The sequence below is a fragment of the Dermacentor albipictus genome, chromosome 2 (assembly GCF_038994185.2).
Source record: "Dermacentor albipictus isolate Rhodes 1998 colony chromosome 2, USDA_Dalb.pri_finalv2, whole genome shotgun sequence".
Lineage (NCBI taxonomy): Eukaryota > Metazoa > Arthropoda > Arachnida > Ixodida > Ixodidae > Dermacentor > Dermacentor albipictus.
In genome coordinates, this window is record NC_091822.1 from 112,779,482 (window position 1) to 112,806,441 (window position 26,960).

At 44.9% G+C, this 26,960-nt stretch overlaps 1 protein-coding gene across 2 annotated transcripts; it reads left to right on the plus strand.

Annotated features, from left to right (window-relative positions):
- Positions 1-257: 257 nt before the first annotated feature.
- Positions 258-17,570, plus strand: LOC135910943 (uncharacterized). 2 transcript variants are annotated; one of them, XR_011511823.1, is made up of 8 exons: positions 258-379; positions 1,103-1,192; positions 2,348-2,488; positions 5,653-5,802; positions 11,303-11,393; positions 12,858-13,343; positions 13,966-14,157; positions 17,130-17,268. XR_011511823.1 is itself a non-coding variant. In XM_065443012.1 (8 exons), exons 2-8 carry the CDS (start codon positions 1,147-1,149, stop codon positions 17,334-17,336), a joined length of 1,308 nt encoding a protein of 435 aa, XP_065299084.1. In that variant the 5' UTR covers positions 258-379; positions 1,103-1,146; the 3' UTR covers positions 17,337-17,570. The 2 variants fall into 2 exon arrangements, 1 of the variants encoding a protein (XP_065299084.1); XM_065443012.1 differs by having other exon boundaries at positions 12,858-13,338; positions 17,130-17,570.
- The last annotated feature ends 9,390 nt before the right edge of the window (positions 17,571-26,960 follow it).

Consider the following 26,960-nt stretch of genomic DNA (forward strand, 5'->3'; position numbering starts at 1 on the left):
ATATATATATATATATATATATATATATATATATATATATATATATATACATATATATATATATATATATATATATATATATATATATATATATATATATATATATATATATATATATATATATATATATATATAATATATATATATATATATATATATATATATATATATATATATATTTGTTTATTTATGAACGTGCGATTTTACTTCATCATAGCACAGCGACATTTTTCATCGGCATTACTGAGAAGTCCCCCGTGAAGCTAGTTGAGAAAGAAGAAGAAGAAGACTCGAGAAGTGGAGGCTGGTCCCCTTGTTTGCGTCCAGGAGGACGGTCTTGTGCAACTTGCAGCTTCAGCGCCGCGTACTGAAAAAAAAGGTAAGCAGTTGGAGATGCACAGTTACATACGCCTGTGTTAACGGGGGCATCACCTCCGGCTCCTTCAAGCAGATTGCGCATATGAACCCCTAGCAACCGCACGCATAGGCGATCTTATGTGGCAGCAGGTAACGTGCAAAAGGAGCACGATGCTTATAATTTCATCTGCGTTTTAATAGCGCCTCACTCGACCTCACGTTTGCAGCGAAATTATAGTGAACTATATTTCCAGCATTTCTGCTCAGCAAGCCATGACTGTCCTCTTAACAAATCGCACTAGAACAAACAAATTCATAACGAAGTCTTCATTTTGCTGAAGGAGCCATCGCCGGTTTATTTGCGAAACGAAAAAAAGGATGTTTAAATACCGTGAATGTGCACCTGAAATGTGCTCTTGTCCTAGTCTAGACCTCAATAAACCTTTTTTTTTATTTATAAATCATGCATGCGTGTTTTCTGGACTTGCAGCCACTGAACTTGTGGCCTAGCACTTCTTGCCTGTTTATTGATTATAGGTATTGCACAAAGAAGGCTTTCTTAACTACATAGGCAACAAACTACAATATACCTACTCTAACAATACTGGCACAAAACATTCTTCTATGGAGGCTGCATATGAACGTTCCATATCCGAATGAACGTGCCTTATCTGTGGAACATGTACCAAAAGAACAGCATAGAATGCCTCACTACATTTACATTATTACAATTTCTTTATCACAGAACCAGCAGCCATCACTCGCTTACCGCCCCTTACGCACTGAACTATGGGCGCCTTCTACATTGCAGCGGCGGGCACTACCGGGGCGAATTGTAAGTAGTGAAAAGTTGAGAAAATATAGCCCACGTTGAATACAATTTGCTCTTTATGCATGGGCACTGCAACGTTTCTAATGTGTGGGTATTTGAATGGAGAACGTTTGACCATTTGGGTGCTGTGACCTTTGGTTGATTCGATAACCCAGTTAAACATATACACTTACTCAGGAACTCTACAAAAACGTCGTAGAGCGCAATAAGACCACGCTCGTCTTGTTAATACGCCAAAGCGGCTTTGTGAAAAGGAATGTTAAAAAAAAAACTGCTGCTACATGTCCAGTTTCATAATTGTTTTGAAAACGTTAAATTCTGCTTAAAACAATGCAGTTTGCTTTACGATAAAAAGTAAATTGTTATGAACTAATCATTGGCGGAAACAACGCATGGAGTTTAAAAAGTGTTTGCTTTACGATCACAAGAATACCGACGTTGCACTTCCGATTGCAGTATAGATCTGCAAAGCATTTCGCTGTAACCTCATCATGAGCAGTCCAGCAAAGCATATGGCGCACTGTGCTTTTAAGCAAAACGTATAGTTGCACCTACTGTTATCACTGCGAGATCTGTGCCAGTGGAAGTCAAACACATTTGAAGACCCCAGCGAGAGAATAACAGAAGCTTGCATTCTCATTGCGACCGGACAGGATGGACAAAGGCTTCGAAATGAATTCCTTGCTCTGAAAAATACGCCCAAATAGGCAAGCGACAGGAGACTGAAGTCCTCGAAACATGGCGCATGCGCCGTAGACTTGTCGCAGACATGTAGCATAAAGCGTTTACAGAGTTAGTCCTTTTTTTTTTTCGAAAACGTCAGAGACTCAGTGGCAATATTTTACGCCTTCTTTTTATGCAATAAGGTTCATGTGTCCATCCGCATTTTTGATCTTATAACTTTCAATAGAGGTTTTTCTGGACTGCTAAAACAAATTGTCAAGAAATCAGTCGCTGCTTCTCTAAATGCAAGTTTCTTTTAAGAAAGTTCCAGGAAACAAATATGAAACATTGACACTTTAATTCCCTTCCATGCTTTCAGTAGCACTTTTTACCCACTAGGATAAAATGTTTAGCCGCTGTTACACTGTTTACCTACTGGATACACTGTTATAATGATTACCTACAGAAAATGCTCTTTTTTTCCCAACCATGTAGCGTTCGCGCACGCCGTTTGCAACACGACGGACGAGTGCGCGGCCATCGACCCAAACATGGCTTGCTCCAACAACCTGTGCATCTGCCCATCCGCATCCCCGGGGCCAATGACCGCGCATGGCAGTCTCTGCTACACCACAGGTGAAATTCGCATGCTCAAAAACGACGTTGCTGTCGACACAAGACAGGCTTTCAAGGATGACAGATCACCATATACCAAGTTACTGTCTAGTGAGGAGTGACGAATGCTTGAAGCAATCAAAAGAAGTACAGCTGGCGAAATTCGTGACTTGCTCTCATGCAGAGTGCTCTAAAGGCAACAGATATTAATTTGGCGCGGGTCAAGATTTCAAAGATGTATGGGAGGAGAAGGCTCATAATTGATCATGAATTTCATGATTCACCGGGCTAAATATTTAACGATCTTCTTAAAACTGTCGTATTTACCTGTTAGCAATTGGAAAAGTCTTACAGTATTGTCGACATTGTTTGCGCAGACCTGCTTTTGAAATTGGTAGTTGGTATTTTTCCCTTATAACACATAAAAGTGGGAAATATGAGGGTGTTATCCTTGCGTAATACGCTAAGCGTTACAGCGATAGGTGGCACGCTAGGCCGTCAGTGCATGCGTGTCGTATACCATGAGCTATGTTGGGGCGGCTACTGCAGGTCACCGTGACTGCCAACAAGTGAGAACGCCAAGACGGCCCAGATCACCCTCTTAGTTCATAATACGACCTTGCTTCTTACTCTTCGTCCTGAAAGAAGAAGCAGTCATTAATAATATCTAATGCGGAGGACGAAACATCCGTCATCTGTTGTCCTTATGACTATGATCAGCTGCTTCTTGTGGTACTACCTGGCTTACGCAGATAAAACCAACACGGAAAATTGGTTCGACCTTATAACTATCAGATGACGCCACCTAATTAGGGTTGAGCATAATTCCTACGTATTAGTATCTCGGACTGGTCTCTTCAGAGCGATTCAGACCCCTCTCGTGAGCAACGTTGTCCTCGACTGATCGAAAGACAGTCCCCACTTAGTGTTCGGCCGGCCCTTTTCGATTGCTCTCCTGCCGCGTCAAGCGCTATCAGGCGCTGCAAGCCCTGTCCTCGGAGCAGCCGTCGTGACTGAATGTGTTTTCCAACGTGTCGCCACAACACAGCGTCGCCGCTGATGGCGACGGTCCACTGTAACATTGGCCGCATTATGCTGGAGTCACAAAGAATGTTCGTCCCGCCACCGCGTCCGCCGTTGCTCATGGCAGCGTCGGGAGCTTTTGTTAAACGCAATATGACATTTTATGTTGTCACATGATTACCCGTCTGTCGCTTTGGCCTCGGAAAGCGACTCACACGTTCGGCTTGCGTGCTTGTGCTCTGCCTCTGAGATCGAGGAACGTCGGATGTGCTCGAATCTGATTCTGCGGATACAGGCGACCAGTCAAATCGTTAATTTGATACTACGCTGGCGGTATACGATGGCGGTATACCAAACTGTTGTCTCGCGTGATGTCTACCGTAGTACCACGGAGAGATGGCGCATTCGCTGAACTGACTTAACGTATCACGTATCACGGCAACGTATCGCCTATAACGCGAACTGAGAAAGTTCCAAGAAATAGTTTATGTAAAATAGTTCTATTATTAGTGGCGGCCCGATTGGAGAAATGCTATCGCGTTGCTCTCAAGCCTGCTGCCGGCGAACAAACGTAACTTTGTGCCTGATCAGGTGGCCTTATAATTGCGACAGGCCATTAGTTACGTTGGCTGCCGTGGCATACTTTTAGACTATGTCGCGGTATTGTCCAAATCCAAGCGGCGCTAGCTGGTTCGCCATGCCGATAGGCGAACTTTGACAACACTTCTATCACGCTTTATTACTGGACTCCAACGTGCGCCTTGTAACTTCGTGATGACGCTGAATGGCCGGACGAAGAACCCCGAAAGAATGGTTCTAGTCCATTCATCAGTAGATGAAAAGGGCGTAGCAGCCGCGGCGCGCAATGTAATTGCGGCATTGGTTTGTCTAGTTTTCTGCGGTAGTTATTAAAAGTAGGAATTAGGAGCGCCCATCTCATTTTATGTTGGTGTTGAGGATGTCTTTACCTTAGACATGCCTATAAAGATACGTATAATACAAACAGGATAGACAATCAATTCTAATAAAGTGATTAAGTAGAACAAATATAAAGTGTTTGCTAGGTAATCGAAATTAAAACAATGCATCAATTTCTTATGCATAGGGTGTACTGTTGATGTGATCTGTTACATTGTGGCGTGATTAACCGACTTTGAAAATCACGCCACACCACAAATCGACGCAACACCCGTCTTTGTCAGGTAACTGACGCAAATGCTTCTTTTTTTTTAAACAAGATATCTACGATTCACGTATGTGTCAACTGAAAGGCAATCAGGGACACGCAAGGTGCACGCAAAACTGCCGTGTGACTGGCCGTTCGAGGCACTTTGCGTGTATTCGCGTGCTTCGTTCACGCTCGGAAAAGTACATTTATGCAGCACGTATTGAGCAACAGAAAGCTGTATTGGGAGTTTTTCATATCCCTCTACAATTTCTCATTTACAATTTTCCTCTAACTATTTTCGAGAAGTAATCATATAATTAAAACTAATTACGTAATGAGGCGGAAGGAAAAAATAATTTAAGTATCTGCAAGCGACGGCAAACAATGTTACCTTGCTCCTGTCCAGCCACGTGGCATTTGCATATTTCTAGCTCTGGCTAAAGTTAGCTGGCACACGCTGTATACATAGATGCATGTAGGTTTCCTTGTCAAAATTTGTGTTTCATTAAGTGGGCTTTTTCAAAAACGTACATAGCTCTTCATGTACATGTCCCTCTGGTAGCGTTCTTGCAGATTAGAAAATATTGTCAGTCTTTTCTTTTTCTTTTGATGCGTTGATATTAGGAGTGTCAAAGTAGGAAAAAGCGTGTGCGACTGACGGCGGTCGGTTCCGTACCACCGTCAGATGTTGCGCTTCGCTCTTCGAAGGGTCAGGATGTGTGTCCAGTGATCCCCTGAGTAACGCTTTGCAATCTTCTTTCCATCGCGGATCCGGGACACCCAAGAGATGCCACGTAAGGCCAACGAAATCCTCACATTTACCGCCAAATCACCACTGAATGCTTTGTTCACATGATTGCTGCGCGAAGCCAATTAACATCGCTGACTTGCTATAACCACTAGAAAACTTATAGACTCATTTTGGGGACGAGCAGCATTATTTCATTGAAATTATTCTTCTCATTTATTCTCTGCCTTGCACGGTAACAAGCAGCCGCTTCATTGTTCGCCCATTCTCTGGGTGCGGTTTGCACGGCGGACACCAACTGCTCCTCGTCGGCTCTGTGTCTGGCCGGCCAGTGCAGCTGTCCGCCGGGATTTCAACCCTGGGATGACTACAACTGCACTGTCATCCAAACTGTCGGTATGTTACTCTCCAGACCGTGTTTATGAAGCAATCCTTTGTTGAGGATGGACAGTGCGTTATTTTGAAGCTGCGGTTAGTGTTTAGACTGTGAAGGGGAGGATTGTGGAGAGGTGTAATGCGAAGATGGAAATATGGAAAGGAGGCTTGATGGTGAGGAAGGGGTGTTGTGGGGAGAAGGGTAGTGCCGGCATCCACAGGCGCGTTGGGAGCGACGCTGTTTTCGGACGATCACTTTTAGGGATACTTCTCACTTTGGCGTCATGTCACGCCACTAACACCGGGCGTGACGGCGTCTACGACCAAGTGCGTTCCCGGCGTTGTGCTACAACAGCCTACAAGGCACTGTGCCAAGGATCCCGTCACTGGTATACCTGTGGCGGCAGTTTTGCTATACCTCGCATGAGTGAAAGTATTTCTAAATGTGATCGTTGCAGAAAGGACGCGTCGAGCATAACGTATTGTGTAACAAATACTACTCAAAAGTGTGCACACGTTCCAGCACCCGTTTCCATCTCGCCGTAAAGAGATGGTGCACAAATGCCTTCAGAATTGAAATAGACCGACACGTCGACCTGTGCAGAGAGACGCAGTACGTGAAGCCGGTATAGCCAGAAGACAAGACGCATACCTTTATTATTTTAAAAATAATATTCTGTGGTTTCTGCAGAATGTTTGTATTTCAAAAGGATAGGAATATTCCCTGTGAAGTTCAGCCCTGCAACTATTAAAGAGCAGTTTTATACGGAACTTCTTCTTTCTCAATTCCCTCTCGGTTTTCTTTTCGTAGCGTTTTTATTGGCTGCCAGGAAGACATGATAACGTTATGGTTGACATCGGCCACTGGTTGGGATGGGTGACAAAAAAAATTGAGAGCGATGGAAAATCATCCCTAAGTTCTGCCTTAGGTCAGCAATATCGCATGATCACGTAACTTGATTGAGACTTGTGAATACACTCATTCACTTAATCAACGTTTGGGGCATAACCTTTCTGGTGAAAGCGGTGGGTAGTGCTCGTAGTACAGTGAAATGCGAAGCCTATAGTGGTGCGTTGCAGAGAACTCTAAGTTTGTACGAAGATTGGGTGTGCTGAGGTTCTTACACAGAAGCAGGTTCTAAAAAAATATACTTCATTGGGGACGCTGCCGCCATGGTGAGACTTCAGTAAGCCAAATTACATAATTATCCTCAAGCAGGCCAGCCAGTATTTTACCAGATATAAAGAAAAAAACGCATTTATCGGAATTGTTGCTGTTAAATAACTATTGTAAGCAGCCATGTCGATTATGTAGCCCGTTTTCAATAGATGAAATTTTTGAATGCCCGTGATTGCGCTATACGCCAACGACTCTTTCTAAATAAACAGCTGAATTTACTCTCCAAAGCAAAACTGTGTTCACATCGGCTGGTTGGTTCATGGATTGTTCTCAGAAAAGCAGCACACAATCCAAAGAACATCTTTTGGAGATGGGAGTGGAACTACTTTTCAGCGCAATAAAAGAAAGGTCTAGGCACTCTGTACGCAAAAGTTAATCGTGAAAATGAAAACAATCAACCATCTGAAAAAGAAAATAAAGAAGCCCGAAAACAGACACGTCAAATGCAAGAGTTTGGTAATGTATGAAATTCCGTTGTCGTACGGCCGATGCTGTGTGGGACAGACGGTGAGATGCATTACTTAGTGCCTGTCAGACGCATTTGTATTCACCTTAGGCTTAACATGGAAGTCGCTATGCTGGTCATTCCAGAGATGGCAGTTGCTTACCGAATATATAACTATGCCATATCTTAAGAATTTGCGCTATCGCGGACAAAACGAAAGTGAAATCTGCGAAGCGATGAGTTTGCAAAGAGGAGTAAGGTGTGTGTGCGCGTGCCGTCGCTAAACATGCACGAGGAAGAGCTCGCCCATTGACATGTGTACTTGTTTATCTTGTTCCGGTCACCATTGTTTACCCGCTAACAAATCTTACAATGTTATCGCTCAGCCAAGACGCGCCTCCCTGTACAAGAACTTCCTTGAATCTCATGGCTGATTCGATTTGTTGCCTATGTTGTCGCCGAACTCTGCCTTATCATAATACATGCGTCACGCCAATAGTGTTGTGCATTCTAGAACGTGCGTGAGCGCCATCGATTACACTGGAAGGTACGATGACTTGTGTTAAATAGCCTAGGCACTTGACTTGCAGATCAGATTTTGACGATCGCCGAGTATGCTCAGTGCTATCGTCGTGCTTTGTGAGTGGCCATCCTGTCAGCTCTCACTGGCACAGAGCCGGCCCAAAGGGCTGCTACAGCGTCTCTGATTGGCTCAAAGTGGCACCACTACCCAATTCGGCATAATGGCGCGATTCTACAATGTTCACAAGAAGATTCGTGGTGGCAGTGCTTCGTTGCATACCGGACACATTCTGTTAGCGGCAAACAAAGCCCAAGCCGCTAAAACATTGTCAAGGTCGCCACCGAGCAATGAACAAGCCGCCGATTGCAAGGATTGCTGCCGGAGTACAGACCTCTACATGAGCAGAACAGGATCATGGCAAGACCGCAACCACAGTGACAACCCCGTGTCGCATATCATGCTGCAGCAACCGAGGGTGCCACCGACCTTCAGTGGATTACCGATTGAAGACTCAGAAAGATTGCTAGAAAGGATGGTGACGTACACTACTCGTTGGAAAACGCTGCGAAGACACTGTTCAAGAATAGGGAGTGAACTCTAACAACGTGGGTCATCTTTAAGACCAGCTTCTTGAAAACGATAACAAGCATTGCCTCAGGAGAAGGGGCCGAAACACAACAGAATCTCTAGTTCACCTTTTTAACGAAACGATCAGCTACTTCACACAGGAAGCGACCCCTTCTCTTTCGCCATGCCGACAAAGTCATGAGAGGAAAAGAAAGGTCAGTTGTTTATTAGCGTTGTTAAGCAGCTTTTCTCCGGAATAAAACGGATCCCGCAAGGACAGTAGAAGGGTTTTTTTCTGAGGCCACAAAAATTTAGAAGATACTGGAGATTTTGACCAAGCAATACAACCGCCGTATACGGACGTCAAATTAAGCCAAAGTTCAAGTATTATCCACTGACGATTAGCGCGAGGCCATCAGGACGATCACGTGAGAGGAGCTGGTAAAGTTGTACCCATGGCCGTAGCCACTAGTAGCGTCGGACATTGATATTGTATCAAAGGGCCCAATAACGTAAAACTATTCAAATATGTTTTTATTCCAATCTCCTGACGTCAAATTTGCGTAACCACCGACGCAAGCATTGGGCGGTCAACCGCAGGGTTGTCAGAACATACCAATCAAACGGTCTTCTCGTTTATAGGAGGTCACCTTCGTTTGCTTGAAAAACGAACAACATTGCCTACACTGAGCGGCTTGTCTTATCTAACTGGCTTAGAAGAGGCAAGGAGCACGCTCAAGTGGAGAGGGATTCGATGGGTCCGAGCCACTGCAATGAAAATTGATAACCGGATGATGAGGGTGGTGCCGGCGTGTGCGGTTGGTCCGCCTTCCCTTACTTAGCTTGCGATGGCTGGTCGAAAATCGCGGCGGTATGCAAAGGAAGCTTAAGAATAACGCTAAAAGGGATCCTCAGCGATGAAGAGTTGGCAGAATGAGGTCGTAAACGTACTTAAAGGGCTCGAAAACGTTACACGGCCACGCAAAAAAGTTTTATTACACGCAAATAAATTCATGCTTTCCGGCAGGTGCGAGTAGCCAGTGCCTGGGCGATCGGCGGCAGCCATCTTTTGTTCCTTTCGGAACAGGGAAGCCTGCGGCTATTCAGAAGAAAATTCAGTTTTGTTCGACATATTAATGCATTTGTAACGCATACATGTCACTTTGACGGGGTGAATTCTTGCGGTTTTGTGACGTGGTGTGAGAGGCAGGGGAAGTAGGTACAGCCCGAAAACATTTGACCAATAGCCGAGGACTAATGGCTGAAAGGTGTCGAATCAGAAATAACTATCTTTCTTTTGTTCGGTCAGATCACGCATAATCAGTGTGTACTTGCCATATCACATGGGGAGCTATCGCGGTTTCCGTGACGTCGCGTGACAGACAGCTGAAGTGGGGGTGGTCCAAAAAAGTTTTTGGCCAATTGTGGAGGGCTGATTGCAGAATTGGAATAGAAATGTTTGGGATAGTTTTACGTTATAGCGCCCAAGGTAGAACTTCAGAAGTTACATAGAGTCCCTTAATCACCGCAATCCCAGCCGGAAGAGATGAGGTACACCGCTGCAGCTGCGCATCACTTTCCATGCACCCTAATATTGTTGCTTGACACGTGTTAGATGCAACATTCTGGTCCGTTCTCGTTGCGCGTGCACGTCACTTTGCATAAAAGGAGCATGCAAGCAATAAGGCACTGTTGCTTATTTAAGCGCTTCATTGAGTTGGCTTTTGCCTTGCGTGTCGGGTCCATGAGCTGTCTTTAAAAATCTCTACAGCACACTTGCGACAGTCACCATGGCTACTGAGTTTACCGGAAAATCAACTGCAGTGCAGCGTGTCTGATTTCAAAATATTTGAGCTGGGCGCGAGTGCCTATATCGCAATCCTTGAAAGATCCAAAAGTGAATTCATGTAATTGTCTATCTCTGCGTATTTATCAGTTATGTTATGTCGGCTGTACGGCGGTGTCCGTAGACTGATTTCTTTGAATAATAATTTTCTTGAGTAAAATTTCTCGATGAAAGCTATCTTGCGACACAATAAACAAACCAATACGAAATGTGTGGCACATTAAGACTGTCATTTCTTAACAGTAGGCGCGCCTATAAGGGATGTTTATTATGCGGCATTATTTTAAGAGAGGTGCGTCACGATATTTACCACGTTCTAATGCAAGTTCGTAACCGCCAAGATCTTACCGTCTTGAGTTTAATGTTTCAGCCTGACAAGATATCGAAGCCGTATCAGCTGTGCGAGAATGTCAGTGTTGCCATTCCATCATATCTGGATATATTGGTTGTTGTCATGTTCCTTTGATTACGGTGTTCACCTGTGTGTATTCCGCGCACAATATTTTTGCGACGCCCAGTGCTGCTGAAAAACAGTCGACTGAAGAAAGCTATTTACATTTTCCACACTCTAAAGTATGGGGAAGCTTTAGGTCTCCTTGCTTGTAAACATAAACACCGAAACTTAACACCGAACCCGGCCAAATATAATATGAAAAATCCGTCTTTACCAGTCTTCGTTAAACGCAATATATCGTACTAGATGCCCTGGACCTGATCGATGACTGCTTCGCAAAGGTCTCGTAGCTTTGTTATCGGCTGACACAAATCTGCTGAAAATTGCTGAAATGCCGACGCTCAGCATATTTTTGGCATTTTACTCCTACATAACAACGAAGCGTATCATCGCTAGAAACGACTACCCGTTTCGTGAATAGGCTTTTCGTGAAAGAAAAAAGATTACTCATACAGGAAGACTTACATCCAGGCAGTAAGTGACCTTAACGATGTTCCTTGTTGCAGACCCTTCAAGCTCCTGGATGAGCATCCTGCTGCCACTTTCAGGCTTTGTCCTCATCATCCTGGCAGTTTGCGTCTGCGCCTCCACGCAATGGTTCGTCACTTCGCATACCCTGTTCATTGGTTTCGTGACTGACGAAGTGAACAAAGCTTGCCATTTGCGCTACAAGTCGAGTCACCGCACATTTACAGTTTCAAGAGGCGCTTGTCACAAAGATGGGGGCTCATTCACAGGATACTATGCTTAAAGGTGTATATGCGTGACGCGAACAATTGAAGAAATTGTCGTAGCCTCTGCACCGGATGACAGAAAATTGTCGTAGCAGTTGTCAATACAAACATAATGAGAATTTTGCGTGGTCACGCACACTGTATGGGCGGCCCAAGCGGCATATTTGGTAATGTAGTCATCATTTTGCATTGTGTTTCCATGTTATCACTAATGAGCTGCGAAATTGCAGAAGCATAAATGTAAATAGCAAAGTGTGTGACAAGTGTGAGCTCCTTTTATTTTCATACATCTGTGGTTGGTATTTTATTTATATTGTTTTTTACACTACCGCTCCTCTTTGTAGCGCCTCACGGCCACGAAAGTACCTGAATCAATAAACAAATAATAAATAAATATCGGTCAGAAACTACGCTATGCGCAACCTTCGTCAGGACTTTCGACGGAATTGCTTGTACAGTCATACGTCTCGTCGCCCCGCGTTGTGTAGGCCCCATAGAAAGCTGTTGTTCGTAAGCTGAGAGAGACAGTGCTCCTCGCTGTCGTCAGTTATGGAGGGCTATGATTACTGCAGAGTACTCGAAGAGGCGTCAGGTAACCGATATCGCAACAGCAGGAGTTGTTTCGAAACATTTGACAACTATTATTTCCTTTCCTCATGGACCTCGACACTGGGAAACCGAACACCGTAGCAAAAATTTTGGCGGAATTTGCGCGCACCGTGAGCCGCGGGGTAAACTTATTCGTGCATGTAACACAACAATTACCCTCCACAATAGACAACTATACTTTCTTCAGTTTCGCGCAAACTTTCGACTTCTTGTAGAGTTGCATGCGCTTGCTACTATGGCAATTTTATGGCAATTGCATTGCATTTAACTGTTTCACATATTTGCAAAAGCATAAACTCGGAATGAAAATAAATTGGATGAATGAATTACCTTCCTCAGGAAGCCGAACTCCTCTCGTGCAAGAAAAAGCATCGAAATACTGCTTGCACCCGCTTGTCGTCCTGTATTTACCAACAATTTCAATTTTAAGCGTCCCATCTCTTCAAGAGTGAAGTTGCTTGCAGGAAGATTCTCCTATTGAAACGAAACGTATGTGTCCCACAGACAACAATTCCACGCGAACATATGAGGGTCTGATGTGCGCATGTTTTGATATATATTTTTTGATTATCAGATGTAACATTCATGAAACACGTGGATTTTCTTTTTTGGAAAGGGTCATCCTCCACATACGTTGGTGTATCAAGGGCGACGTCGAAAGTCCCGGTAGGGCTCTGACGTACGGTGGTGAATCACTTTGCTACGTTCTTGACCCCAGGAGCTCAGGTCCGCGCTGGGCCAAGGGCTACATCGGCGACAAGGAGTCCGGACCGACGCTCATCGTATGGTCCCAGGCGAGCTTTGGCGACCAGACAGCCAGCGGTCCGCTCGAGCTTCATCCAGCGTCGCAGAACTCTGACTCGCTGGCGCAGCAGCAGCACATGGACAGCGAGCAGTTTAGCAGTGTTTTCTACAGCCCGCGTGACTCGTGGCTGGCGGCGGTCGCCGAGCGCTCCTCGGAACTGACCAACCAGCTGAACTCGGTGACAGAGCTGCGCGGGCTATGCAGCGCCCCGGAAGAGCCGTTCGTGCGACCCGTGCTGAGTGGCGACGAGATGTACACGAAGTACCCACACTTGCGGCTCCTACTGTCCTCGACGTCTTCGTCGTCGGCTCAAGTGGCTGCGGAACGGCCTCCAGCGTCGTCGATCCCGTTCCACACGGAGATAACGCCGAGCGCCAGTCACCAGAGCACCGAGGCAAGGTTGCGACTGGGCGACAGTTTGACAGGCCTTGAAAACACGTTCTTTAATGTTCGGAAAAGTGCATATGAAACAGTAAGGAAGACAGAAAGACAGGGATAATGTCGTCTTTTCTTCGGCCGGTGTTACTTGCGCTAATTTGAACACCTAAAATTATTCTTAACCAACTCTCACTATTCGCTACCACGCGATTTTCTTACTGCTCCCCAGAAATGGAAATTTAGGAGTTGTCTTTCGCAGCTGGATGCAGCTTGCAGCGTTGATGAATGTAGAAGCAATCACTATAGTGGCCCTTCTTGTAGCAGTGGCTACACTCAAAAGAAGGCTCCATTTCCGGATAGCCCCTAGGTTATCCCATCTCAGCTACACAAAGAAAAAGAAAAACACACAATGTCCAGTATTTCACACACTGTCAACTATATTTAAGTGGTTTTCTGCTAATTCATTGCGTAATTGTTCATTGCGCTTTTTGTTTATATGAGCCTAAATACGTCATTGCGGCAAGGTTTTATGGATAAATGCACTATTCTTTTAAGAACATTTAAAACTTTTAAAGACTTGAAAACTTAAGGACTTTGAAAAACTTTTAAAGACTTAATACCTCACCGCCTGTTATTTGCGCAGTCCGAGCTATCTTCGAGCAAGGGCGGGCTGCGTTCAGCTCTTCAGTCACCTACGAATCGCAAATGTGCGGCGAGATCTGAGTCGCCTTCGAAGCGCGTGGCCTTCCCGGAGGAGCCAGTCGCGCCTTCATCATCGGTAGTGCAACCGGAAAGCGAATCCGAGCAGCTCGGACAGCGTTCAGCAGGCTTGCAGGTGCGCATAGTTCCTGGAAAGTCTTTGTTGACCGGGGTTCTTTGACCCGAAGTACCGATTCAATGAGTAGTTACGGTACTTCGTTTGTGTGTGCGAATGTGTGTGCTTGTGTGTGGGATGTGTACGAATGTGTTTAAGTGGATCTGTTTTATTTCGAACGCATTAGAAGGCTTCTGCGGTACATCGCGCTTTCATACCTCCTTAGGTGGGCGTCCACCTAAATATACGCTTCTATGCCGAGCAAGTCGGGTCAGCCTCTCGCAGCATCATTCCTTTGAAAAGCTCGCAATCCATTACCGCGAGTACGAAACATGCGTCCCCAAAGTGTTCCGTGAAAGGCAACGTTGTTCCAGAAAATCGCTTTATGAAAGTTGACGGAGTTGCTGTAGTATGTTAAACCGCATAATCTACGGTAACTTCAAGCAGTTGTACACAAGTTGTCACTATTTGACCCCTCCGCGTGGCAATGCGTCAATTTTACTTTGCTGCATAATAAGACGAATATTATCTTGATTGGAACGGACATTGGCGCTGCTTCTCTCGTATCATTGATAAAAAGTTTTGCAACACTACATTTCGATGCCTTGTGCGAGTAGTACACCAATACAAATTTTCATGAGCCACCGAGGCCAAGACAGTAAAACTGCAGCCATACGATGTTGAGTTTTTACTCCGCATCAGCAAAGCCTTGACGTGCAACTTGGTGGAAAACTTACATCAGATCATCTCGTCAGAAGTAGAGCGTCAACTGAAGCTTCAATATTTATTCACTTGTCTACATGCCACGCTTCAATATTGTCTCCCCAAAGATAACTGCATTCACTTCTTTCATTCGCTATTCCAACTATCAAAAGTATTTTGTTTGATAAAACAAGCAAGAACAATTAGCCTTTCTTAGTTGATTTTCATTGGGGGAGGTAAGCATTGAATAGAAGGCTATCTCCTATTTAGCAGTATAATTGTTCCACGGCATTGCATCGCTTTGTTAAGATTTTTGGAGCGATGCTATCAAAGTCAAATATTCATGAAGGACATAATTTTTGCCTCAAGTTACACAAAAGGAGAAAACACAGACTACGGCACGGGCGGCACTTTCAACTGATTTCCAGGGATTTATTTTGGGTGCTGACCCACGAACATATAGGCATACACGTATGTGCAGGCTTTCCACAAACCTATGATATCCAGCGGTCAAAGAATCTCGTCTCTGACTCCTTCAATCGCTGGATATCATAGGTTGGTGGATAGCTTACGCATGCATGTATGTCTATATATTCCTGGGTAAGCACCCAACAAAAATCTGTTGGTAGTGCTGCCCGTGCTGTCATCTATGTTTTTTTTATTTGTGTGTAACTCGTAATTTGCGGCAAAAAAAATCCTTCAGAAAACATCAACTAGGCCAACAAACAGTTCTGTTGAATCGAATATTCAAGCTTGCACAAATCCCACCACGGAGGCTCCGTGGTAGTTACGTTCTGCTCCCGAGATTCCGGGTCTACAAACTGCCTCGCAATTCGAATTCGGACCAGGCAGACTTAAAAAAAATGTTCGTATATGCGTATTGAAAAAAAAAAGATGGGAAACCGAGGAACCCGATATTTATTAGCAAGTCAGAATAAGTCAACAGACAATGACACCAAGGAATGTCTAGGGGAACCTATTTGTATATTTAATTAATTTGATGACGAGGGAAATCGTATTCTGGCGTGAAGGGCGAAGCATTGATTACGATAGCACATTAGTGGACAGAAAGCTATACGAAGTAGGGATAGCAGTAATATCGGCCTATAAACTTATAAACATAGGCACACTAACTAAGTTAACAAGCATGCTGTCATGCGCACACGATACTGAACACATCTCACCTGTTCGCTGCAGCAACTCACTGTCACAACGTTCCAATGAGGAAGCACGGCAGCAGCAGCGAGCGAATTCACCTTAGTGCATGACCTTAGTTCTCGCATCAGCGCAAACTAAGCCGCGAAAACAGGGCATGCTGCGGAACATGCCTCACCCAGATCCTTGCGCAGTACGGAAGAAGGCACAGTTCCTCCCTGCTCTCCTCGCTTGGGTTCGCGAAATTTCCTCGAACACTTTCATTGGCACATGCAGCACACGACGCGCGACGACCATTTCATCGCCTTTGAACTTTATGCAGCACCTCACGGTGACACTGGCGGTAAAAATGCACCTCCAGTGCCCACGTAATTGCTATAATAATAAGCGCAAACGAAAGTGGTTGAAACATAAATAGAAACGGCCGCAGGTTCGATACGAACCCGTGTATATACGTGTTCGTATATTTGTAGGTTCAGCTTAAGCAACACACACGGAAACAGTGCAGGAAGAGATCACTGCGCGCCGGTGCGCCATGGTGTGGTCTCCGGAGTTGCTTCAGCATTTTGAGCTTGGCTTCATCGCAGTACAGTATGGAGTATTGCATACGTAAACTCTGGTTCACATTATTATTGGGGCATTGTCGTTAGGCGATGTACCAGCACTAGATGCAGCAGTGACATCTGAGCAGTGAAAATTTGCACCCCCAAGGGTGCTAGTTTGTTCCATGATTAACGCCCAACCTTTATGACAGCGAGCTCAACGTTTACTGGCGGTTTGAGAAGCAACACGGTTGAAAACACTGCGGCAATTATGACCGCGTTGTGCGCCTTGAAATATCTGAAAGAAATGTTTCACAGCGATGTCAATTAAGCTTCTTTCATCGATATTTCTGGGTCATCTGCCGTGAGCAGCTATATTCGTGTTTACTTTGCACAAGAAGCCATGAAAGAGAAAAACTAATTTACAGCAATCTAGCAAGTGGTCTAACGCATTATTAGTAAGGCCCCTAGCTCCTGCGCAAAGCGCTCTCGAGTTATCGAATGTAGTTATTGTCCACTGATTATCGCTGGGAGGTCCCTGTGTTTCCGCAAGAAGCGCGAACTAATGCTGAACTCTGTGTCTCTGCTTCCAAGGCTTTCCGAACCAGCCGCAGCACACCTTGGAGCACGTTCGGCAGCTCCTTGGACTCCCTGCTGTCGACGCCTGTGGTGGCGCGTGTTGTCACTTGCAGCAGTTGCACGGACAGCGCTGTGTCGCACGCCACTACACTGGACAAGAGCAAGGACCACCAGCCGATGTTGTCGACTAGCTCGAAAACGTCTGGGAAAGCACACGGCTAGATTGAGATGGCCGTTTTGAATGAGATGTGCCGTGGACTTAAAAACTAGTGTTCAGCTACAATTTCATCGTGAACTCGAATAGGTTGTACTGATATTTCCCTATCTTCTGCCTGCATGGGGAGCACCCACTGGATTCAACGCAGGAAACGGTTGTCTTGCCGCCTAAGTTTCCATTCTATAACGTGCAGATTATGTAATCCATACGCTACGTGCAGACACACTTTTGGTATTTGGTATTGCCGTGTACATTTATAAGGACATTAAGGAAAGAGAGACTTTGACAGCATGGGACGTAACATTTGATCACTCTGCGCTAAGGAAAATAATTTTGGATAGTCGTATATTGGAAGACGTTTTGTTATCGCAGATGCCATACTGTTGCATAGAGACCGGTCGAAATTCAAACCTCAGTGGTATCAGGAAATAACTAAGGGAGAGCGGAGGAGGTGCCCGTGATTTCATTCGTTTGTATTTCCTTCGGCTGTTTTGCGTTTTATTATGGTTATACTTAAGGGGCTGTTTACTCTACATGACATCTCAAGAGCGGCTCAGGCAGCACGTTTGCGCACAACGCATGTTGACCTTGCCTGCAGTGTGGACCAGGCAAAAGCCCGCCCCCATAATGTAGGAGATGGTCCCCAAGGATAGAGCCTACATGCGTGCCCTACATCAAAATATGCTTCGCGATATGAAAGAAGGCGTTAGTGTCACGCGTAAATTAGTATTCTCAAGTGCTCAAGGTTCTCAAGTGCTCACTTTATCCCGGCAACGATTGGCCATTCAATGCGCCAATTGCAAATTTATGGACGGTATGATGAAGGCGGCATGATGATGGCATGAAGAAGGCGTTAAGCGTTCCCATACGTGGGTCGGTACCGAAGCTAGTGCAATGCCGGGCCGACCTGTGCCGGAGGTGAAGGTCGCCATTAAGGGCCCCACATACACAGCTTCACTGGCGATGCTTCTTCACAGTGTGGAAGCGCACTGACCTTTTTTAGTCATCAGTAATCAATTGTGGTCATTACAAGCCGTCGTTAGACATTTTGGTCATATCGTAGTCATCAGTAGTCATTACAAGTCATTTCAGTCATTACTGGTCATTACTAAGCATTTTTAGTAATTTCTAAGGAGTTGTAGTCGTTACAATTCGCCTTCAGACATAGTTGTCATATTGTAGTCATTAGCAGTCATTACTAGTCATTTCAGTCATTATTAGTTATTACGGGTCATTACTAAGCATCTTTAGACAGTTATAATCAATTGTAGTCGTTACAAGTTGTCGTTAGACATATTGTTCATTTCATAGTCATTACTAATTATTACAAGTTATTTCAGTAATTATTGGTCATTGCTGCTCACTAGTAAGCCTATTTAGTCACATGTAATCAAGTGTGGTCATTACAAGCCTTCGTTTGACATACCGGTCATTTTTGTTTATTTATTTATTTATTTATTTGTTTATTTTGTGATACTGTCAATCCCATCAGGGATTTTTACAGGAGTGGGTTAGAAGGGCCTGTTTCATGGACCTATGTTAACAGCAATAAGTATGGTAAAAACATAACGCACAAAGAGCTTATTTCAATTACATATGATGTTTTGCAAAGAGACAAAAAATAAGAAGGATAAGCATATAGTTATACAATTGATAGCATCATACATCATTTCACATCACACATTTCCAAAAACATTTGGTAATTAATACAATGATAAAGACAATGTTGATAACATCACATAGTAGTGGTTGACAGTGCTGTTGCGCCAACGATTTCGTAGTAATTAGCAGTTGTTACAAGTCATTAGTAGTCATTTTAACGATTATTACTCATTACTAGACATTTCTAGTCATTTACGATCAATTCTCATTACAAGCAGTCGTTACACATATTGGTAATCGGAGCGATTAGTAGCCATTACAAGTAATCATTAGTCATTGCTACTTATAATTACCTATACCCATCTCTAATATAGTGTTATCATTCACTGTCACTACAATCATTTTTCATTCTTCAATCTGTTTTTAATCTGTCCTGTCTCCTATGGCGTGGTGACGCTTTGGCGGACACTACGGCAGTCAGGTCTGCTGACACAAACTTTACCTTGAGCCTACAAGGGCATTCGCCTTAACATAGCATCGTGCAGCATAGCGACGCGGCGTTGCTTAGTGTCTATGGTGTTGGGCTGCTAAGCACGAGGTCTCGGTATCGAATCCCGGCCACGGCGGCCGCATTTCGATGGGGGCGAAATGCGAAAACACCCGCGCGCTTAGATTTAGGTGCACGTTAAAGAACCCCAGGTAGTCAAAATTTCCGGAGTCCTCCACTACGGCGTGCCTCAATCAGTGGTTTTGGCACGTAAAACCCCATAATTTAATTTCAATAGCGACGCGGCAAGGGTGGATAGCGCCTAGCTGGGAGGGAAGAGCTAGGCGCACGCGAGCGAGGAACGCGGCCCGGACGCGTGCCCTCTCCTGTGGCGTGCCAGGTGGGTGGTCAGGAGAGGGAGGAGGGGCGTTCTTCTCCGGCGGCTGCTAGGGTACCTCGATTCATCCTCGGCCGCCGCTCCCTACGGAGTGAAGACAACCACGGCGTCTGCTACGGCGTTGGCCCAGGTTGGCCTCGCGAATCGCGGACGGCGTCGGAGGCGTTTTTGGCGGACGCCGTAGGGACGCGTTACCGGCACTCGTGCGCCTCGTGTGTGGTTTAGCACTATTTTACTGGTCCAGCTCCATTGGTCTCTGGTGTTTGCGATAGGAGAGCCACGCAATTTTTTTTGTAACATCCTTGCTCACATGTGCCCACTTCGTGCCAAATTAACGCTTGTTACTTGCTCTTCACTGCTACGGCAAGAATTAAGAGATGAAATTAACCCTCGCTTTGCCTCACTTCATGCTGATAACAGGGCATTATGTATGATTTGTTGTCGTCAATGAGATCAACTCTTTGTTTTGACGCTGTTAGGTTGATACAGACGATGCCGAGGTATAAAAGGGGCTTGAATTTAACTTGCAGATGGCGCCACAACGTTAGCGCTGATGCCCACATGCAAACTTCAAGTTGGCCCTCACAGAAATTTAGGTTAGCCCAAACACACATTTCAACTTTGCCCATCCCCAATTTTCAAATTGACCCATCCCCAAATTTAGGTTGACCCACGCCGAACGTTCAAGTGGGCCCACCTGCAAATTTCTGTTGGCCCAGTCAGAATTTAAGTTGAGCCACCCTCAAGTGTGAAGTTTGGCCCAAACCCTAACTTACGTTGACGTACTCCCAAATTTTAGTTCGACCAGCCCTAGATTTCAACTTGGTGCCACCCCAAAATTTCAGCTGGGCCACGCTCACACTTCAAATTAGCCCACCCCCAAATTTGGCACACTTAGAAATTTTAAGTTGGCCCATCTCCAAATTTCAATTGGGAAACCTCCAAATATCAAGGTGACCCAACCAGAAATTGCCCAACACAACTAAAGCTTCCCCAGGCGTTTTCTAAAGCGTGCTTTGTATCGGTATGGGTACTCTCTTTTTATTTTGTTGCTTTTGCTTTAAATTGTTCCTTATCGCTTAAAAGCTACCAATCTACATTTACATTATCGTAACGATTGAATCTCTTGACATAGAAAATCACGCATTTTTCTTAAGATACATGGCATTACACTTTTCACATGACATTGCTGGGGAGCCCACCAAAGATTGTTTACGCATTAAAATAACCGTGATCATCGCATTGGAAGGTGTTGTGCAGAAGCTCACGCGACACATGTCCTGCCTCTTCGAGGAGTGCACTGCGAGTGATGGTCGTCCGCAGGGCACCAATTGTGCTTACATACATACATACATACATACATACGTACATACATACATACATACATACATACATACATACATACATACATACATACATACATACATACATACGTACGTACATACGTACATACATACATACATACATACATACATACATACATACATACATACATACATACATACATACATACATACATACATACATACATACATACATACATACATACATACATACATACATACATACATGCATGCATACATACATACATACATACATACATACATACATACATACATACATACATACATACATACATACATACATACATACATACATACATACATACATACATACGTACGTACATACATACACACACTCATACATACATACATACATACATACATACATACATACATACATACATACATACATACATACATACATACATACATAGAAGAGTTAACTGTTGGCCTAGTTGGTCGTCCATATTTGAAGTAGTAACTTAGCGCGAATAAACCCATGGAAACAAGAAAGAGGGGCAAGGACAAGCGCTACTCACAACTGTTTAATGGATTTAATGTTTAACCGCCTTTGATGTGCACGTACCGTCTTCTCTTCTGCTTGGTAGGTGCATGTGGACAAGAGGATATATATATGTGCTATCCTTCCTTCCATTAAACAGTTGTGAGTAGCACTTGTCCTTGTCCGTCTTATTTCCGTGGTTTTATTCGCGCTAAGCTACTACTTCAAATACATACATACAATTTTTATCACGTAGGCATTCCTAAAGCTCAGTTAATAAAAAGGAACGTGGTTCGGACTGCTATCAACCACGTGGGTGGAGCTGCCGGGCTATCTGAGTAGACAAGAAAGCCGTGCTGGCACCCAGGCTCATCGGTCCCGACCACTTCAGATTTCGAAAATTGCAGCAGTTCATTGAAACGTTATTCACAAGGAAATTTACTTTGCTAAACATATAGATAGAAGTTGCATGCTATGGTAGGCGAGTTTCACATATATGTGATCTCAGCTTAGGGATTTTTTTATTCTTTGCTTAAGTATTGTTTGTTTAAACGGGAAATGCTGGTGCCATTTGTACGGATGACAACAATACCATCGGCCCAATACATTTGTGGGGTTGCATCGTGCATGTGCGAAATACATCATACATACTCATCACTCGCACATGCACTAATTTTTGGAAGGCCTTGCCATTCTTGGCGAGGCTTACTGTTTTCAAGCCGATATGGTGGGACGTATCATGCAGTGGGTCTTCATGTACAGCGAATTTACGGTAAATTTGAGGGTTTGCAGGAAGTGTTAAAAAAGAGCATGCCTACAAGATTTATCACGTTCATATCCGTCTTAATTTAGCTCACGCAACAATGTTACTACGATTACGTGCTCATTAAAGCGAATAGCTTTCTTGGGCTATTTTACACATTTTCAGGATCTCCGACTTTGACGAAAAAAACATTATAATGTCTTCTGTATTGTGTAATCCCTGCAGCGTATGTCGTAAGATATGTTCAAAACAACCCACATTATAGTCCACAAGGGAAATTTCACAGGATTGCTCAATTACACAACTTTATATACATAATTATAACTCCAGTAGTCAGACGATTGACCCCAGTGCAATACTTGAGGCCCATCAAACGAGGTCTTTGCAGCTGTTGCAAGAAATACAAATAGGAGCTAGCGATTGCAACGGCGTAATGAATGCCGGGTAATCTCAGCCAGAAAAGTGAAAATAATCGAAACGCGATCCGCTGCGGAGAGGCGTCAGCTGCGCTCGCTTGGTACCTCGCGGCTGCGGTGCCACGTCACCCAAAATATGTTCAAAATATGTTCGACTCAAAATATGTTCGACAGGTACATTGGGCGTTTGGCGCTACCTAATGCACCGCAGGTCATTTCATGCGGGTGCTTTTCTTCCAACAAACCGCGCGGAAGGCGGGCGGACTCAGCGACCTGACAGGAAACTCTATGTGAGTAAACGCCAAGCTACACCGAGCAGCGCGCGGCCCCAATCATCGTCACTGCCGGTATTTTTCAGAAGCCCCATTCAATAAATGTAAGCTTACACGGACTTCAACGGAGAACTGGTGCAAACAATCGCGGATGACCAGTCACTGTGTGTTGCCAACAATCGAGGAGAGTGCGCTGGGGGCTTTCACTTGGTGTGCGGGAGCTGGCCGCACGCGTACTGAGAAGTGCTGCTGTCCGAATGTTTGATGGCTCTGCTGCGGAGCTTAAATTTCCATGAGGAGGGGATATACAGCATTGACAGCGACCAGCACCACCTAACACTATGTTTCTCCTTGTGATCATCGTTCAGGCCAGTGCGAGCAAAAGGAGTACGTGCCTGGAAAGTCATCCGAGTCTCGGCGTTCGAATCAATAACGCAAGTATTTTAAAGCAGTAATCGACGGGAAGGAGCACTCACAAGCTCGAAGCCAACAGTAAGATGTGAAAGGCAGCAAGGCAAGAAGAGAACAAAGCAGTTTTATCGTAATGCTTTATTACCGTGGCACCCCGTCTGCACAATAAAGGCTGTGTACTTATATAGGTAAAACATTGATCTACATGCATCTGCGAATGCTCATTCATATTGATACCGCATGAAACAGGTCATGACTTACTGCGTATATATGCCGGCCAGTATGCTACGCCAGAACAAACATTCATCTGAAGAACTTTCATTGGCTGGTGGAATATAATTCGCAAACAATTCTTTCTTATCAATGTAACAGCACAGCGATAAAGCAACCTAAACGATGCCAGTGTTAAAACAAAAGGATACGTAGGAATTCAAAGAAAAAGATGTATCTTTCCACTTCAAGGCAGAGGATGTCACGTACGTGAAGCAGCAGGTTGACATCCATTGCTTACTTTGTCAATACCACTCGCTTGAACAATCACTTGGCGGAAACCACTGGAAAATATAGACCTATGGCTTTTTACTTGGTGGTTGAACTGTTGAAGTACCTGTGCACCCTTATGTTCTGCAAGGCGTATGTTTCGCACAAAACACCCTTCTAGAAGCCTAAAATAATGAAATGGTAAACTGGAGAGTTCTGCTTGCGACTGCACCGTTATCAAAACTAAGGCTATAAGAAGGGCATTTCGACATACAATGCGCTGTCGAAAGTGTTATTTTCCTTAATGCGTGGTGATTCCTTCATCATGCTTGTGATCCGCATGTTGTAGTGCCCCAAGTTTGCGTTGTGTTTTTTCCTGGTGATAACGTGTCTAGCAAGGTTACTCGCTTTCTACATGTGAGTGGTCGCTGAAGAAACGAACATTTCCTCGCAAGAGCAATGAAACCTCAACCTAAACCGATTACTCTAGCGCATGGAATCCACAAATTTTTTTTTTTATGGTGTGGGATAAGCTGCGTGCTTTTATTCTCACAGCGTGGGTGCTGCATTGTGCAGTGCGTTTTCAGTTGTTGTTTTTATTACGAGTAGTCTTTAATCGGAAGTTTCACTGGCGCATATCTCCAGACCGGCGCCATCTTCAAAATTTATTCTATACGGATATGTATTGCAAGCTCACCGGCAACAATTCGTAAATTCCAACATCCACTATTCAGCAAATAGTGAAGCTTCAGGAAAAATTGCTAAGTATGCACTCATGAGCTCACATTTCTCGTGCAAGTGATGTTCGCCTGCCCAAAGAATCCAGTTCAGTGATCATAATTAAGCTGTTTGCCACCGGCGATTTCTAGGAATAGCTTATATTGCAAACAAAGCACCCGCTTGTCAATTATCAGAGAAATGGCTCGTCGCGATGCACCGATGCCGTAAGCACTTGGCTTACGAAGTACACAAGCAGAATAAGAGTTAGTAAAAGTAATTGAACTAGCTATTATAGTTCTATCGATATGGTCCTAAACGAACATGAGAACGCTCAGCCTGTCGCCAAAGAAATGTTTCCTCTGGGCTCACGTAACGCTTGTTCGGCTACTGCCTCCGACTTCATTTACTAAGCTATCATGTCATACGCCTGGGACGTCATAGCATAGCGTCAATTTAGGCTAGTGGTAAACGTGAATTCACGAGAGGCGACAAGTTATCTTGTTAGCATTTATTTCTGCTGATATTCCGCTAATATGCTGACACGTACTGACCGAGCCCAACGCTGCTTAGCTCTGGTGGTCTTGGAAGTAGCGGTGCACTTAGTATGACAAGGACGGTCGCCACTAGTTCGATAGCACACCGAACTTTCATAGCCGTAATCCACCACTGTTCTTTTTTTTTCATGTCACCACCTCCGAGCTATTCTTGATGTTCTTGCTTCCGGGCGCCGCCATCTTCAATCCACCTCCTGAAAAGCAGCTTCTCGAGCACTCCGGTCGGCGCCTCGCATGCGATGAAGACCACGAATGACAGCAGGAAACACCAGACGAGTACGGCAAAGGAGAGCGTCAACTGCAAAGAATTTTGCGAGGTTTTGCGCCGCTTGTTATGTACACCTAACAGAGAATTGTTGTTTGCCTTACTCAGAAAAGTCTGCCCAAATATTTGGTACAAACATTGAGCACCGCCGTCTAAGATAATATTATAAGAGTACTGCATGGGCCGTACTTCTGTGCTCCGGTACAAAGCTCCTCCATCCTCGTGTCACCACCGCATTAGCTAAGTAGCACCAACCTTTCATGTGCGCCGCTGTTCCTTGATTCGTCGCTCGAACCAGTTCCGCTTCCACAATTTCCGCTTTCGGGGTTTCCGTGTCCGGTTGTTCCAATTCCGATGCTTCCAGTTCCTGAATTTTTGCTTGTTGAACGCTCGCACCTCACTCTTAACACGGTTGCACCATTTAGAGTGCATATTTGTCCCACAGAAATAATCATCGATCTGCCTTGCATGAGTTTCCTTTCTTAAAAAACAACGAACCAGTCCCCTACCGGAAAATGGGTTAAGCGAAGCTTGTAAGCGAACCCACAGGTAATGGCGCCGGATTGCTATTGCCTCCCGCTCCCTCTGTTTGGTATCTTCTTTTCTCGAGTGTCTCTAACGGTTGGATCAGCATGCCGAAGGCGTGCCCTTTCATAGGCGAGTTTTCGCCGCCACTCGTCGAAGGCTGCCGGTTCTTCGGGGAAACGCACAGCGCGTGGCCATCCCATTCGTTTTTCGTGACGTAAGGAAAATTAAGTGGGAGCAGCGCGCCCGAAATAATTTCCTGTTCTTTCCTTTCCCGGCGGAAACGAATCGGCTTTGATTGGTTGAGCGCGTGGCGTGGGCGCACACTTATGAAGCTGAAATCCTTGCTAATGACTCACGCTCCGGCGCCGGCGCAACGGTCAGCTCATAGAACCAACCTTTCCCACAGCTGCTCTGCTCTTGGAGCAACTGGAATTGCGTGTATGTGTGACCGCGACAACGACACAGAAACTTGTGAGCCTTAAAAACTCGGCGCTCGCTACTTTCTTGTCGAGAATGCTGTGTCACGTGAATAACACTCACGCCGTTCGTGACTTGAAAGTACCGGGCTCGCAGCGATAAAGAAAAGAAATGCGAGCAAGGCACGTGATGAATATTGTTGTGGAATAAGCCCCAAAGGCGTATACTATTTAAGTGCTCTATGGTTCATTACCGCCGCTTCAGGCTAAAACCAGAAACTGCGACTACGTAAGTTCCGCTTGACTCTGGAATCTGAGCGCATAAGCATAGGTGGGTGGTACTTAACCTGGTGGACGAAAACGTGTATGGAGCGGCTTTACCGGGGCCAAGCCAGGGCCAGTGGCTTTATGCCCTGGCCCGGCCTGGGCCTGGACTTGAATGATCTCGCGTGGTCGGAACTCGTTGAAAAAAC

Coding starts and splice junctions, on each gene's coding strand:
- LOC135910943 (XM_065443012.1), top strand. CDS start 1,147: ATGGGCGCCTTCTACATTGCAGCGGCGGGCACTACCGGGGCGAATT. Junction 5,803..11,302: donor CACTGTCATCCAAACTGTCG/GTATGTTACTCT, acceptor TCCTTGTTGCAG/ACCCTTCAAGCTCCTGGATG. Junction 14,158..17,129: donor AGCGTTCAGCAGGCTTGCAG/GTGCGCATAGTT, acceptor TCTGCTTCCAAG/GCTTTCCGAACCAGCCGCAG.